The sequence below is a fragment of the Felis catus genome, chromosome A1, assembly GCF_018350175.1.
Source record: "Felis catus isolate Fca126 chromosome A1, F.catus_Fca126_mat1.0, whole genome shotgun sequence".
NCBI classification, from domain to species: domain Eukaryota; kingdom Metazoa; phylum Chordata; class Mammalia; order Carnivora; family Felidae; genus Felis; species Felis catus.
In genome coordinates, this window is record NC_058368.1 from 700,180 (window position 1) to 717,023 (window position 16,844).

Below are 16,844 nucleotides of genomic sequence, written 5' to 3' on the forward strand. Positions count from 1 at the left end.
GGTTCCATAAGCTTCAAAAACATCCTTGGTTCTGTTATGGACAAATTTTCTTCTATTCATACCTTCCTTCTTCTCTTTCAATTTATCTTCCACTTGACAAATTTATTATAGCATCTTGAATCATCTACCTATAGTTCTCTATATAGTCTCAGTGCTATATGAGAAGTCAAATGACTTAATTTTCTCATTGATAAGGATTGTCATTTGGAGGCAAATTGTATCTCCTTTCCCCCTTTTGTTAATCAAACACTTTATTCTACATGTATTCATGTTAAAGAATAACAGAAAATCTTTAAGGAAAAGAAAACCCACAATATAACATCATAAAAGCCAATCGATTTATGTAGAAGAAATTTAGGTAACAGAAACCCAGATTCTTAGAATGGAAAAAAAGTTTTTTGCCTTAATGCAGAAAGTCCCTGTATAATATCCCAGAAACATGGTTAATTGTCTTTGCTTAAACAATTCTAACAGTGGGGAATGCACTACTTTATTAAGGAGTTCATTTTATTGATGGACAGCTTTAAAATTTGGAAGTTCCACCTGATACTTGTTCATTTTTTCATAGAGAGCATGAGCAAAGTGCACATCTAATGTAGCTGACCTCATCTAGGCTCTGAACAGGGGCATGTTCCCTGCACTTGTGTGTTTTGTATTCCAGATGATTTGACAGCAAATAGCCGTGCAAGAATATCTACATAGATTCTTTTATTTAAAATTTTATGAAGATAATAAAATACTTTCTTGATAACTGAACTCATACTCTGAAATGAGAACCTGAAAACACAGTGAATTACAAATCTCTTTTTCCTTCTCACTAAGGATAGGATGAAACTCTTCACCCATGTGCCTGAAATAACTCCAGTCTAATCTGGATCCTGCATGATGTGCCCTCTATAGGTTTTGCCCTATTCAACATGACCTACAAATACATTTGCTTTAAAAAAAAAAAGAAGTAGTCATAATTATAAGATTTCTTTTTTTTGTTTGTTTGTTTTTTAAAGTATACTTGCTTTATTGTTTTTCTTAATGATATATATCATTAAAAAATTCAAAGACTCAAAATCTGAATTCCCAACAATAATCATTACCCATATTCTCTGAATGTATTCCATCTACATCTTCCAATATACAGAATGAGAGGGGGCAAGTTAGATGGCTAGTCAGAAAGAAATAACTTTTGAAAATGGAATGATACAATATATTTTCATATAAAGATAGAAAACTGATTAAATTTTACTTCAATGTAACTGAAATAAAAGGAACAGAAGTAAAGCTGAAGGAATTGATCAACTTGAATGCTTCTTCGTAAAAAGAAAAGCTTACCTCTAAATTTAAAATGGTCATGACCGCAGGTGCTTAGTATGTTTTTGACTGTTTCAGCTATGCAAAGTATCCACTGACTCCCTGCTAGAAAGGAAGAGGAAAGTATCACCTTACAAAACCCACACTTGCTTAATTTTTATATTTAAATAGATTCGGTACTCATCACTAGGTATTTTTGATTTACCACGTTTTTCTATTTATTGAGCTATTCTGATTAACTTCTTATTCTGAAATCTCTTGATTTCATTGTCAGTTTGTATGTCTGTGTGTTAAAAACAAAACTTACATGAGCTAAGTTGACTAATGCCTTGCATAGTGTCGGTGTTTCTGTTGATTACAGATGAAGCAACACTTGGCTGAATATACAATTTTTGATTTATACTTCCACATTAGAACTGTGCAGTCATTTCTCAACTATCTCCTAATGTTAATTATGTGCAAGTCATATGTATCTTCATCAAAAAGGATTAGAAATATTTTCTTTTTTTTATATGAAATTTATTGACAAATTGGTTTCCATACAACACCCAGTGCTCATCCCAAAAGGTGCCCTCCTCAATACCCATCACCCACCCTCTCCTCCCTCCCACCCCCCATCAACCCTCAGTTTGTTCTCAGTTTTTAACAGTCTCTTATGCTTTGGCTCTCTCCCACTCTAACCTCTTTTTTTTTTTTTTCCTTCCCCTCCCCCATGGGTTCCTGTTAAGTTTCTCAGGATCCACATAAGAGTGAAACCATATGGTATCTGTCTTTCTCTGTATGGCTTATTTCACTTAGCATCACACTCTCCAGTTCCATCCACGTTGCTACAAAAGGCCATATTTCATTTTTTTCTCATTGCCACGTAGTATTCCATTGTGTATATAAACCACAATTTCTTTATCCATTCATCAGTTGATGGACATTTAGGCTCTTTCCATAATTTGGCTATTGTTGAGAGTGCTGCTATGAACATTGGGGTACAAGTGGCCCTATGCATCAGTACTCCTGTATCCCTTGGATAAATTCCTAGCAGTGCTATTGCTGGGTCATAGGGTAGGTCTATTTTTAATTTTCTGAGAAACCTCCACACTGCTTTCCAGAGCGGCTGCACCAATTTGCATTCCCACCAACAGTGCAAGAGGGTTCCCGTTTCTCCACATCCTCTCCAGCATCTATAGTCTCCTGATTTTTTCATTTTGGCCACTCTGACTGGCGTGAGGTGATACCTGAGTGTGGTTTTGATTTGTATTTCCCTGATAAGGAGCGACGCTGAACATCTTTTCATGTGCCTGTTGGCCATCCGGATGTCTTCTTTAGAGAAGTGTCTATTCATGTTTTCTGCCCATTTCTTCACTGGGTTATTTGTTTTTCGGGTGTGGAGTTTGGTGAGCTCTTTATAGATTTTGGATACTAGCCCTTTGTCTGATATGTCATTTGCGAATATCTTTTCCCATTCCGTTGGTTGCCTTTTAGTTTTGTTGGTTGTTTCCTTTGCTGTGCAGAAGCTTTTTATCTTCATAAGGTCCCAGTAATTCACTTTTGCTTTTAATTCCCTTGCCTTTGGGGATGTGTCGAGTAAGAGATTGCTACGGCTGAGGTCAGAGAGGTCTTTTCCTGCTTTCTCCTCTAAGGTTTTGATGGTGTCCTGTCTCACATTTAGGTCCTTTATCCATTTTGAGTTTATTTTTGTGAATGGTGTGAGAAAGTGGGCTAGTTTCAACCTTGTACATGTTGCTGTCCAGTTCTCCCAGCACCATTTGTTAAAGAGGCTGTCTTTTTTCCATTGGATGTTTTTTCCTGCTTTGTCAAAGATGAGTTGGCCATACGTTTGTGGGTCTAGTTCTGGGGTTTCTATTCTATTCCATTGGTCTATGTGTCTGTTTTTGTGCCAATACCATGCTGTCTTGATGATGACAGCTTTGTAGTAGAGGCTAAAGTCTGGGATTGTGATGCCTCCTGCTTTGGTCTTCTTCTTCAAAATTCCTTTGGCTATTCGGGGCCTTTTGTGGTTCCATATGAATTTTAGGATTGCTTGTTCTAGTTTCGAGAAGAATGCTGGTGCAATTTTGATTGGGATTGCATTGAATGTGTAGATAGCTTTGGGTAGTATTGACATTTTGACAATATTTATTTTTCCAATCCATGAGCAGGGAATGTCTTTGCATTTCTTTAAATCTTCTTCAATTTCCTTCATAAGCTTTCTATAGTTTTCAGCATACAGATCCTTTACATCTTTGGTTAGATTTATTCCTAGGTATTTTATGCTTCTTGGTGCAATTGTGAATGGGATCAGTTTCTTTATTTGTCTTTCTGTTGCTTCATTGTTAGTGTATAAGAATGCAACTGATTTCTGTACATTGAATAATTATAAGATTTCTATTGAAGTTTCTATTTATACTATTCTAAGTTATGATTATCTATTATACTTTCTGCTATATCCAGATAGTTCTAACTGAATACATAGACCTATAACCTTAGGATCCAGGACTTGAGACTGTCTTAAACGTATCTAAATTTGACTGTGTACATCAACCTTAGCATTTCAGGAGGGTAACTGATATAATAATGGTCACACTTCTCAAAGCATCATAATTTTAGAATTTATGACTACAATGTTGATTGCTAATGGTGTTATATAAATTATGCAAGGGTTTGCTACTTGAAAGGCAACTTCAAATTGATACTATGGTATTATTCCATTATTTACTTTGTTGTCATTGTTGTTTGTTTTGTAGAGTACAGACTGCAAAGCTGTAATTAGCACCATGGACGGTAGCTCCTTAGACAGCAATGGATTCTCCCTTCACGTCGGTTTATCTGATGCACATCTCCCAAGAATGTGGGTCGAAAAACATCCAGAAAAAGAAAGTGAGGTATGGTCCTTCTTACTTAAAAATGAGGGACACTATTAAAAAAATATTTCAAATACATTAATTAAATTTGGAATTTACTGATAGTCCTGGAAAACTAGCATTGCAAAATGAACTCTCACCATTCCAAGATTTTACAACTAAAAATACTTATGGGATCTGGCATGATAAACTTCTGAGGTTTCAACCAAGTTCCTCATGTGGCATGTTTCTCTATAATGACTTTATTTTTTACCTTAAACCCCACTGAAAACAAAAAATGCCTTCAGACATTACATTGTTAGTCTGTGTATTTTTATAGTTTTTAAATATTGATACTGTAAAAACAGATACAAAATTATTTATGGCCATAAGACCATTTGTGTCCCTATGACAAAGAATCTCTTCTTATTAGAATAAAAAATCGAGAATGACATCAGCCAGATGGCCCAACAAGGTGTCCTTCACATGTATCCCCCCCGCCAACAACAATTTGGCATCTATCCATGGACAAAGTGCCATTTGGGAACTTTGGGATCTAGTTAGGGGATTTGGAAATGCCAATACAGCTCAAAAGTGAGGAGAACTGTTTTGAAAAGGCAGGCTTGCACCCAGGAGGCTGACTTGCTGACCATGGTCCTGGCTGCAGGCACCATCTGTGCCCCCAGATATCCTGAAAGTACCCTATACTTGGCTCCAGCCTCCTCACAGTCACAATCTTCAAGCAAGCCTGTGAGTCCAGGGACACTTCCATCTACAACCTTGAAGATTCTGAAAAGGCTGTCAGAAGATTCTGAAAATTCTCAGCTCTAACCCCCTCCTAGCTGCAGTCCACAAGCAGTCCTGTTGGCATAGGACCGATACTCATGTCTGCACCTCAGGAGATCCAGAAAGGGCCTTATACTCTGCTTCAGCCCTCCAGCTATGGAGGGTCGGTCCACCCAGAGACCCCATGGAACATATCTATCTTCACCTTCAGAGCCAAGTCTGCAGATCCCAGTCATGGCTGTGGAACCTGAAACAGTTGTGGTGCTTGGTTCCAGCCCCTCTGAACTGTAGTCCAGGGCCAATCTTGTCCACTAGAGACTCATCCAGCAACTAGGCAGGAGTATTTCCAGGGACCTAGTGGAAGCTACACCCATCCATGTACCTGATGGTACATGGTCTAATACCATGTACCATAGTAGGTCTGATAGGTCTGATGACTGAGAACCTATGGACTCTGAAGTGGATTCTCATCCCAGGTGACTCTACTGAACAGGTTCTGAGGCAGACCCACCCACCCAGGGACCAGACGTGCTCAACCCTCTGGTAACAAGAATATCAGCTGCAGACCACACCATAGACTTAGGAACAGCCTCAAAATTGACTCCAATTCTGCACAATTGTGATTCCAGAGGTAAACCCACCAACCAGGGAACCAACAGGAAAAGGTCTTTACCTGCCAAACTAGTGCAAGGTTATGCACAGATACCAGTGCAAGGTTATGTAGATCATGAAGAATCAGGCAAACAGGGGCGCCTGGGTGGCTCAGTCGGTTAAGCATCCGACTTTGGCTCAGGTCATGATCATTGTTCGTGAGTTCAAGCCCCATGTTGGGCTCTGTGCTGACAGCTCAGAGCCTGAAGCCTGCTTCAGATTCTGTGTCTCCCTCTCTCTCTGCCTTCCTCTGCTCATGCTCTGTCTCTCTCTCTTAAAAATATATAATAAATATTAAAAAATTAGGAAAAAAAAAAGAATTAGGCAAACATGACACTGCCAAAGGAAACTAACAAAGCTCCTGTAATTGACCCCAAAGAAATGTAGATCTATGATTTGCTGACAACAAACTCAAAATAATCACCTTAAGAAAACTCCATACAGTACAAGGGAAGACAGATAAACAACTAAACGAAATCAGGGAAACAACATGTGAACAAAATGAGAAGTTTAATAGAAATAGAAACCATAAAAAAGAACCAAACAGAAAGTCTGGAGCTTAAGAATATAATGACAGGAGGATCCTGGGAAGATGGCGGCTTAGGAGGACACTGGGCTCACCGCACGTCCTGCTGATCACTTAGATTCCACCTACACCTGCCTAAATAACCCAGAAAACCGCCAGAAGACTAGCAAAATGGAGTCTCCGGAGCCAAGCTCAGACGAGAGGCCTACGGAAGAGGGTAGGAAGGGCAGAGAGGCGGTGCACGCTCCACGGACTGGCAGGAGGGAGCCAGGGCAGAGGGGCGGCAGCCAGCCAAGCAGAGCCCCCGAGTCTGGCTTGCAAAAGGGAAGGGGCCAGACGGAGTGTGTTCCGACAGCAAGTGGGACTTGACATCTGGAAGGTTATAAGCTAACAGCTCTGCTCGGAGAACGGGAGGTCTGGAGGACAACGGGAGGGAGAGTTGTTGAGCCCTGGACGACAGAGCTCAGCTTGGCGGGGAACAAAGGCGCTTGCCAGCGCCATGTCCCTCGCCCATCCCCCAGCCAAAATCCCAAAGGGAACCAGTTCCTGCCAGGGAACTTGCTTGCACCACGCAAACACCCAACGCTGTGCTTCTGCTGCGGATCCATCCCTCCCGTGGGTCTGACTCCCTCCTGGTGCCGCAGGGCACCTCCCGAAGCGGATCTCCGAAGGAAAAGCGAGCTGAGCCTGCCCCTCCCACCCCTGTGCACCTTCCCGATCCAGCTAATACGCCAGATGCCCAGCACCACAAGCCTGGCAGTGTGCAAGTAGCCCAGACGGGCCACACCACCCCACAGTGAATCCCACCCCTAGGAGAGGGGAAGAGAAGGCACACACCAGTCTGACTGTGGCCCCAGCGGTGGGCTGGGGGCAGACATCAGGTCTGACTGTGGCCCCGCCCACCAATGCAAGTTATTCAAGACAGTACAGAGGAAGTGCCCCGCAGTCCCGCACCACTTCAGGCACTATCCAAAATGATGAAACGGAAGAATTCCCCTCAGAAAAACGTCCAGGAAATAACAACAGCTAACGAACTGATCAAAAACGATTTAAACAATATAACAGAAAGTGAATTTAGAATAATAGTCATAAAATTAATCGCTGGGCTTAAAAACAGTATAAAGGACAGCAGAGAATCTCTTGCTATAGAGATCAAAGGACTAAAGAACAGCCAGGAGGAGCTAAAAGATGCTATCAATGAGCTGCAAAATAAAATGGAGACAACTACGGCTCGGATTGAAGAGGCAGAGGAGAGAATAGGTGAACTAGAAGATAAAATTATGGAAAAAGAAGAAGCTGAGAAAAAGAGAGATAAAAAAAATCCAGGAGTATGAGGGGAAAATTAGAGAACTAAGTGATGCACTAAAGAGAAATAATTTGCGCATAATTGGTCTTCCAGAGGAGGAAGAGAGAGGGAAAGGTGCTGAAGGTGTACTTGAAGAAATAATAGCTGAGAACTTCCCGCATCTGGGTAAGGAAAAAGGCATTGAAATCCAAGAGGCACAGAGAACTCCCTTCAGACATAACTTGAATCGATCTTTTGCACGACGTACCATAGTGAAACTGGCAAAATACAAGGATAAAGAGAAAATTCTGAAAGCAGCTAGATAAACATGCTGTAACATATAAAGGGAGACCTATAAGACTTGTGACCCATCTCTCTACTGAAACTTGGCAGGCCAGAAAGGAATGGCAGGAAATCTTCAATGTGATGAACAAAAAAAAATATGCAGCCGAGAATCCTTTATCCAGCAAGTCTGTCATTTAGAATATAAGGAGAGATAAAGGTCTTCCCAAACAAACAAAAACTGAAGGAATTTGTCACCACTAAATCAGCCCTACAAGAGATCCTAAGGGGGATCCTGTGAGACAAAGTACCAGAGACATTGCTACAAGCATGAAACCTACGGACATCACAATGACTCTAAACCCATATCTTTCTATAATAACACTGAATGTAAATGGACTAAATGTGCCAACCAAAAGACATAGGGTATCAGAATAGATAAAAAAAACAAGACCCATCTATTTTCTGTCTACAAGAGACTCATTTTAGACCTGAGGACACCTTCAGATTGAGAGTGAGGGGATGGAGAGCTATTTATCATGCTACTGGAAGTCAAAAGAAAGCTGGAGGAGCCATACTTATATCAGACAAACTAGACTTTAAATTAAAGGCTGTAACAAGAGATGAAGAAGGGCATTATATAATAATTACAGGGTCTATCCATCAGGAAGAGCTAACAATTATAAATGTCTATGCGCCGAATACAGGAGCCCCCAAATACATAAAACAATTACAAACATAAGCAACCTTATGGATAAGAATGTGGTAATTGCAGGGGACTTTAACACTCCACTTACAGAAATGGATAGATCATCTAGACACATGGTCAATAAAGAAACAAGGTCCCTGAATGATACATTGAATCAGATGGACTTGACAGATAGATTTAGAACTCTACATCCCAAAGCAACAGAATATACTTTCTTCTCGCGTGCACATGGAACAGTCTCCAAGATCACATACTGGGTCACAAAACAGCCCTTCATAAGTATACAAGAATTGAAATCATACCATGCATACTTTCAGACCACAATGCTATGAAGCTTGAAATCAACCACAGGAAAAAGTCTGGAAAACCTCCAAAAGCACGGAGGTTAAAGAACACCCTACTACAGAATGAATGGGTCAATCAGGCAATCAGAGAAGAAATTTAAAAATATATGGAAACAAATGAAAATGAAAATACAACAATCCATACGCTTTGGGATGCGGCAAAGGCAGTCCTGAGAGGAAAATACATTGCAATCCAGGCCTATCTCAAGAAACAAGAAAAATCCCAAATACAAAATCTAACAGCACACCTAAAGGAAATAGAAGCAGAACAGCAAAGACAGCCTAAATCCAGCAGAAGAAGAGAAATAATAAAGATCAGAGCAGAAATAAACAATATAGAATCTAAAACAACTGTAGAGCAGATCAATGAAACCAAGAGTTGGTTTTTTGAAACAATAAACAAAATTGATAAACCTCTAGCCAGGCTTCTCAAAAAGAAAAGGGAGATGACCCAAATAGATAAAATCATGAATGAAAAGGGAATTATTACAACCAATCCCTCAGAGATACAAGCAATTATCAGGGAATATTATGAAAAATTATATGCCAACAAACTGGACAACCTGGAAGAAATGGACAAATTCCTAAACACCCACACGCTTCCAAAACTCAATCAGGAGGAAAGAGAAAGCTTGAACAGACCCATAACCAGCAAAGAAATTGAATCGGTCATCAAAAATCTTCCAACAAATAAGATTCCGGGACCAGATGGCTTCCCAGGGGAGTTCTACCAGAAGTTTAAAGCAGAGATAATACCTATCCTTCTCAAGCTATTCCAAAAAATAGAAAGGGAGGGAAAACTTCCAGACTCATTCTATGAAGCCAGTATTACTTTGATTCCTAAACCAGACAGAGACCCAGTAAAAAAAGAGAACTACAGGCCAATATCCCTGATGAATATGGATGCAAAAATTCTCAACAAGATACTATCAACTCGAATTCAACAGCATATAAAAAGAATTATTCACCATGATCAAGTGGGATTCCTTCCTGGGATGCAGGGCTGGTTCAACATTCGCAAATCAATCAATGTGATACATCACATTAATAAAAGAAACGATAAGAACCATATGATCCTGTTAATGCAGAAAAGGCCTTTGACAAAATTCAGCAATCTTTCTTAATAAAACCCCTTGAGAAAGTCAGGATAGAAGGAACATACTTAAAGATCATAAAAGCCATTTATGAAAAGCCCACAGCTAACATCATCCTCAATGGGGAAAAACTGAGAGCTTTTTCCCTGAGATCAGGAACACGACAGGGATGTCCACTCTCACCGCTGTTGTTTAACATAGTGTTGGAAGTTCTAGCATCAGCAATCAGACAACAAAAGGAAATCAAAGGCATCAAAATTGGCAAAGATGAAGTTAAGATTTCACTTTTTGCAGATGACATGATATTATACATGGAAAATCTGATAGACTCCACCAGAAGTCTGCTAGAACTGATACATGAATTTAACAAAGTTGTAGGATACAAAATCAATGTACAGAAATCAGTTGCATTCTCATACACTAATAATGAAGCAACAGAAAGACAAATAAAGAAACTGATCCCATTCACAATTGCAGCAAGAAGCATAAAATACCTAGGAATAAATCTAACCAAAGATTTAAAAGATCTGTATGCTGAAAACTGTAGAAAGCTTATGAAGGAAATTGAAGAAGATATAAAGCAATGGAAAAACATTCCATGCTCATGGATTGGAAGAATAAATATTGTCAAAATGCCAATACTACCCAAAGCTATCTACACATTCAATGCAATCCCAATCAAAATTGCACCAGCATTCTTCTTGAAACTAGAACAAGCAATCCTAAAATTCATATGGAACCACAAAAGGCCCCGAATAGCCAAAGGAATTTTGAAGAAGAAGACCAAAGCAGGAGGCATCACAATCCCAGACTTTAGCCTCTACTACAAAGCTGTTGTCATCAAGACAGCATGGTATTGGCACAAAAACAGACACATAGACCACTGGAATAGAAAAGAAACCCTAGAACTAGACCCACAAAAGTATGGCCAACTCATCTTTGACAAAGCAGGAAAGAACATCCAATGGAAAAAAGACAGTCTCTTTAATAAATGGTGCTGGGAGAACTGGACAGCAACATGTAGAAGATTGAAACTAGCCCACTTTCTCACACCATTCACAAAAATAAACTCAAAATGGATAAAGGACCTGAATGTGAGACAGGAAACCATCAAAACCCTAGAGGAGAAAGCAGGAAAAGACCTCTCTGACCCCAGCCGTAGCAATTTCTTACTTGACACATCCCCAAAGGCAAGGGAATTAAAAGCAAAAATGAACTACTGGGACCTTATGAAAATAAAAAGCTTCTGCACAGCAAAGGAAACAACCAACAAAACTAAAAGGCAACCAATGGAATGGGAAAAGATATTTGCAAATGACATATCGGACAAAGGGCTAGTATCCAAAATCTATGAAGAGCTCACCAAACTCCACACCTGAAAAACAAATAACCCAGTGAAGAAGTGGGCAGAAAACATGAATAGACACTTCTCTAAAGAAGACATCCGGATGGCCAACAGGCACATGAAAAGATGCTCAGCGTCGCTCCTCATCAGGGAAATACAAATCAAAACCACACTCAGGTATCACCTCATGCCAGTCAGAGTGGCCAAAATGAAAAAATCAGGAGACTATAGATGCTGGAGAGGATGTGGAGAAACGGGAACCCTCTTGCACTGTTGGTGGGAATGCAAATTGGTGCAGCCACTCTGGAAAGCAGTGTGGAGGTTTCTCAGAAAATTAAAAGTAGACCTACCCTATGACCCAGCAATAGCACTGCTAGGAATTAACCCAAGGGATACAGGAGTACTGATGCATAGGGCCACTTGTACCCCAATGTTTATAGCAGCACTCTCAACAATAGCCAAATTATGGAAAGAGCCTAAGTGTCCATCAACTGATGAATGGATAAAGAAATTGTGGTTTATATACACAATGGAGTACTACATGGCAATGAGAAAGAACGAAATAGGACCCTTTGTAGCAACGTGGATGGAACTGGAGAGTGTGATGCTAAGTGAAATAAGCCATACAGAGAAAGACAGATACCATATGGTTTCACTCTTATGTGGATCCTGAGAAACTTAACAGAAACCCATGGAGGAGGGGAAGGAAAAAAAAAAAAAGAGGTTAGAGTGGGAGAGAGCCAAAGCATAAGAGACTGTTAAAAACTGAGAACAAACTGAGGGTTGATGGGGGGTGGAAGGGAGGGGAGGGTGGGTGATGGGTATTGAGGAGGGCACCTTTTGGGATGAGCACTGGGTGTTGTATGGAAGCCAATTTGACAATAAACTTCATATATTGAAAAAGAAAGAAAGAATAGAAAGAAAGAAAGAAAGAAAGAAAGAAAGAAAGAAAGAAAGAAAGAAAGAAAGAAAAAGAAAGAAGAGAAAGAAAGAAAGAAAGAAAGAAAGAAAGAAAGAAAGAAAGAAAGAAAGATTCAGTAGAAAAAAAATAAATCACAGTGACTGCTGCTTACCAAAAAAAAAAAAAAAAAAAAAAAAAAGAATACAATGACAGACTGAAAAATTCAAGACAGAGCTTCACCAACTCCCTTAATCATGCAGAAGATAGAATCAGCTAACTTGAAGACGGATCATTTGAAATTAAAGGTATAAAAAGAAAAGGAATGAAAATGAGTGAAAAAAGCCTACATGAATTATGGAACACTATCAAGCAAAAGAATGTTTGCATCATGGGCATCCCAGGAAAGGAGAGAAAGGGGTGGAAATATTATTCAAAGAAATAATAGCTAAAATCTTCCTAAATCTTGAGGGAGAGATGAATAACCAGGTTCAGGCAGCTCAGAGGACCCCAAGCAAGATCCATTGAAAGGAGATTACTCTAAAACACATTATAATTAAAATATTAAAAATCAAGGACAGGGAGAGACTTTTGAAAGCAGCAAGAGAAAAATGGCTCATCACATACAATGGAACTCCCATAGGGCTATCAGCAGATTTTTCTGCAGAAACCATGAGGTCAGGAGGGAGTGTGATGATATATTCAAAGTGTTGAGAGGAAAAACTGCCAACCAAGAATACTGTCTTTTGTGTTCCTGGACCCAGTTCCAAAGGCAGGTAGGCGGCTTCCCAACATACCACTATACTATGTAAGTCCAGGTTGTTACCTGTACTTTGACCAACTAGCTATAAATCAGAGATTCCCACAATCCTTTCCTCAGTTTTTATTAGCTTGCTAGAGCAACTCACAGAACTCAGAGAGGAATTTTACTCCCTAGGCCACCAGTTGATTACAAAGGCATGTAACTCAGGCACAGCCAGATGGCAGATATGCATCAGCAAAGTCTGGGGAAAGGGTACAGACCCTCCATTCCCTCCAGGCACGCTACTCTTCCACATCTCCATGTGTTCACCAATGTGAAAGCTCTCCGAAGCCCATCTTTTGGGTTTTTATGGTGGCTTCATCACATAGGCATGATTGGCAAGAATTATTGGCCATTGGAGATTGATTCAGTGTCCAGTCTCACTGCCCTTCTAGGAGTCTATGGACAGGACTGAAGGTTCTAACTCTCTGATCATATAGTTGATTTTCCTAGCAACCAGCCCCCCTCCTTAGGTGGGGATCCAAAACTCACCTCATTAACATAACAAAAGACACCTTTATCACTCTCATCACTTAGGAAATTCCAAGGGTTTTGGATTAAAAAAATTTTTTTTAATGTTTATTTATTTTTGAGAGACAGAGAAACAGAGCACGAGCAGGGAGACGCAGAGACAGAGGGAGACACAGAATCCAAAGCAGGCTCCCGGCTCTGAGCTGTCAGCACAGAGCCCCACACTGAGCTCAAACTCACAAACCATGAGATCATGACCTGAGCTGAAGTCGAAGTCAATATTTAATGGACTGAGCCACCCAGGCACCCCGGAAATCCCAAGGGTTTTGGGAGATGTGCGTGAGGAACAGTGGACAAGACAAAATATATATGAGTTGACCAAATATATATGTCTTATAAATCACAGTATAGCATAAACCCAGCAAAACTGTCCTTCAGAAATTAAGGAGAGATACATTCCCAAACAAAAGCTAAGGGAATTCATACTGGACCTGACTTATGAAAAATGGTAAAAAGAGTTCTTGAAATGAAAGAATGCTAGAAAAATACAAGCTTCCACTTGTGGAATGAATAAATCATGGGAATAAAAGGAACAGCATAGAGAATATAGTCAATGCCATTATAATAGATGGTAGCTATACTTGTGATAAGCATAGCATAACGTATGAACTTGTCAAATTACTATTTGTACACTGGAAACTAATGTAACATTGTGTGTCAAGTACACATCAATAAAAAATTTAAAAATGGGGTGCCTGAATGGCTCAATCAGTTAAGTGTCCGAAATCTCTTAATTTCAGCTCAAGTCATGATCTCATGGTCATGAGATTGAGCCCTGTGTCAGGCTCTGCACTGGGCCTGAGGCCTTCATGGAATTATCTTTCTCCCTCTCCCTCTGCCCCTTCCCACCTCAAAAAAAATTGTCCTTTTTAAAAAGCAATTTAAAAATTGGGGTGCCTGGGTGGCTCAATGGGTTAAGCGTCCAACTCTTGCTTTTGGCTCAGGTCATGATCTCACAGTTCGTGGGATTGAACCGTGTGTCAGGCTCCATGCTGCCAGCACAGAGCCTGCTTAGGATTCTCTCTCTCTCTCTCTCTCTCTCTCTCTCTTTCTCTCTCTGTCCCTCCCCTGCTTGCTCGCTCTCCCTCTCTCAAAATAAACATTTAAAAACTAAAAATAAATAAAAATAAAATAAATTATATGATCCTGTCAATAGATGCAGAAGAAGGGTTTGAAAAAATTCAACACCCTTTCATGATGAAAGGTCGGAACAAACTGAGTATAGAAGGTTACCTCAACATAATAAAGACCATATATTACAAACACAGCTAACATTAGACTCAATGAAAAACTAAGAGCTTTTTCTCTAAAGTCAGAAATAAGAGTGCCTACTCTAGCCATTCCTATCCAATGTAGTGCTGGAAATCCTAGCTAGAACAATTAGGCAAGAAAAAGAAATGAAAAGCATACAAATAGGAAAGGAAAAAGTAAAATTGTCTGTGTTTGCAGATAACTTGATCTCATGTATAAAAAAACCCTAAAAATTCCACTAAAGCACTGTTAGAACTAATAAATAAATTCAGGAAAGCTGTAGGATACTATAAGAAAACTATAGACCATGGGACACCTGGGGGAAATACTTAGGAATAAATTTAACCAAAGGAAGTAAAAGACACGTACATTGAAAACCTTAAGACACTGATGAAAGAAATTGAAGAAGGCACAAACAAATGGTAAGATATTTCATGATGGAACCACAAAATACCCTGAATAGCCCAGGCAATCTTGAGGAAGAATAATAAAGCTAGAGGCATCACACTTCCTGGTTTCCAACTATACTGCAAGGCTGTAGCAATCAAAACAGTGTGATGCTGTTGTAAAAACAGACACATGGACCTATGGAACAGAATTAAGAGCCCAGAAATAAACCCATGCATTTTTGTCAACTAATATTTGACAAGGGAGCTAAGAATATTCAACGGGGAAAGGATGGCCCTTTCAATAATTGGTGCTGGGAAAACTGGATATCTACATGCAAATGAATGAAATTAGGCCACCATCTTACACCACTCAAAAATTAACTCAGAATCAGGGCACCTGGGTGGCTCAGTCAGTTGAGCATGTCTGACTCTTGATTTTGACTCAGGTCATGACCCCGGGGTCATGGTATCGAGCCCTGCCATCAGGCTACACATTACATCTACACAGCTACACATCTGGAGCATCACATGCTACAGAGAAATCATTCATGGAAGGGAGAGTCAATAGATGCGGAAACTTCATTGTTAATCTTATTTTAAGAAATTGCCACAGCCACTCCAGCCTTCAGCTGCCACCATCCTGGTCAGTCAGCAGCCATTGACATCGAGGCAGGACCCTCGGCAGCAAAAAAATAACTATTTTTTTTTAATGTTTATTTATTTCTGAGAGAGAGAGAGAGAGATTGAGAGAGAAAGAGATTGTGAGTGGGACACAGAGAGAGAGAAAATCCCAAGCAGGCTCCCTGCTGTCAGTGCAGAGCCCAACACGGGGCAATTGCACATTTAATAGACTACACTGTAGTGTAAACATAACTTTATATGCGCTAGGAACCAAAACCTTTATTTACCTCACTTTATTGTGATACTTGCTTTATGGTGGTATTCTGGAACCGAACCCACAATATCTCCAAGGCATACCTATACCAATGTAAACAAGCCAGACCAGTTTAAGATAAACACCAGTCCAGCACCTTTTTTCTTTTTTTAGGCCTGCATGCTTGTTTTTCAACCAGACCTCAATATCGCACTCCCTGACCTAGCTGAGAACAATGAAGTGATTATTTGTCTTGATTGCTCCGCTTCCATGGAGGGTGCGACATTCTTGCAAGCCAAGCAAATTGCCTTGTATGCACTGTCCTTGGTGGGAAAGAAGCAAAAGATAAACATTGTCAAGTTTGGCACAGGTGAGTGCTCTTTGGCCCCAGTCCAAAGCGTGCTTCCTCCTTAATATGAACATGCTCATGAGTAGAGCTAATGGCTGTTAGTACCCTGACCTCACCTATGGAGTAAGAGGTAGCATAGCATGGAGTTCAAGAACCAGAACACCGGAGCCAGATCCCTGGCTTCACATTCCAACTCTATCACTTACTAGCCCTGGCTGTCACGTTGGGCAAATTACTTGAACTTTTTATACCTCAGTTTCCTCATCTGTAATATAAGTGTGATAGTTCCTACCTCACAGCGTTGTTGTAAGGATTGAGCTAATGCCTGTAAAGGATTTAAAACAGTGCCTATCACATATCAAGTGCTTTATAAATACTACTAGTGTTCCTAGCAGCTGAACCAAATGCAAGACCCTTGGTTGCGATGTATGAGGGTCCCAAGCATATGGGCAGAACATGTGAAATCAGCACAATGTAGAAAATCTATAAGGGTTCAGCAAGCATCAGATCAGCCCTTTTAGAGGAAAAGCAATACCATCCTCCAGGTGGGGGTCCAGGGACATGTCGGCCACCAGAAGAAGGTATTTCA

At 40.2% G+C, this 16,844-nt stretch overlaps 1 protein-coding gene across 1 annotated transcript in view; it reads left to right on the plus strand.

Moving 5' to 3' along the window:
* The window catches only part of PARP4 (poly(ADP-ribose) polymerase family member 4), a 123,139-nt gene that overhangs the window by 60,925 nt on the left and 45,370 nt on the right, over positions 1 to 16,844 (plus strand). The window contains 2 exon segments of the mRNA XM_045037170.1: positions 4,044 to 4,181; positions 16,081 to 16,276. Coding sequence (XP_044893105.1) covers positions 4,044 to 4,181; positions 16,081 to 16,276 — 334 coding nt within the window.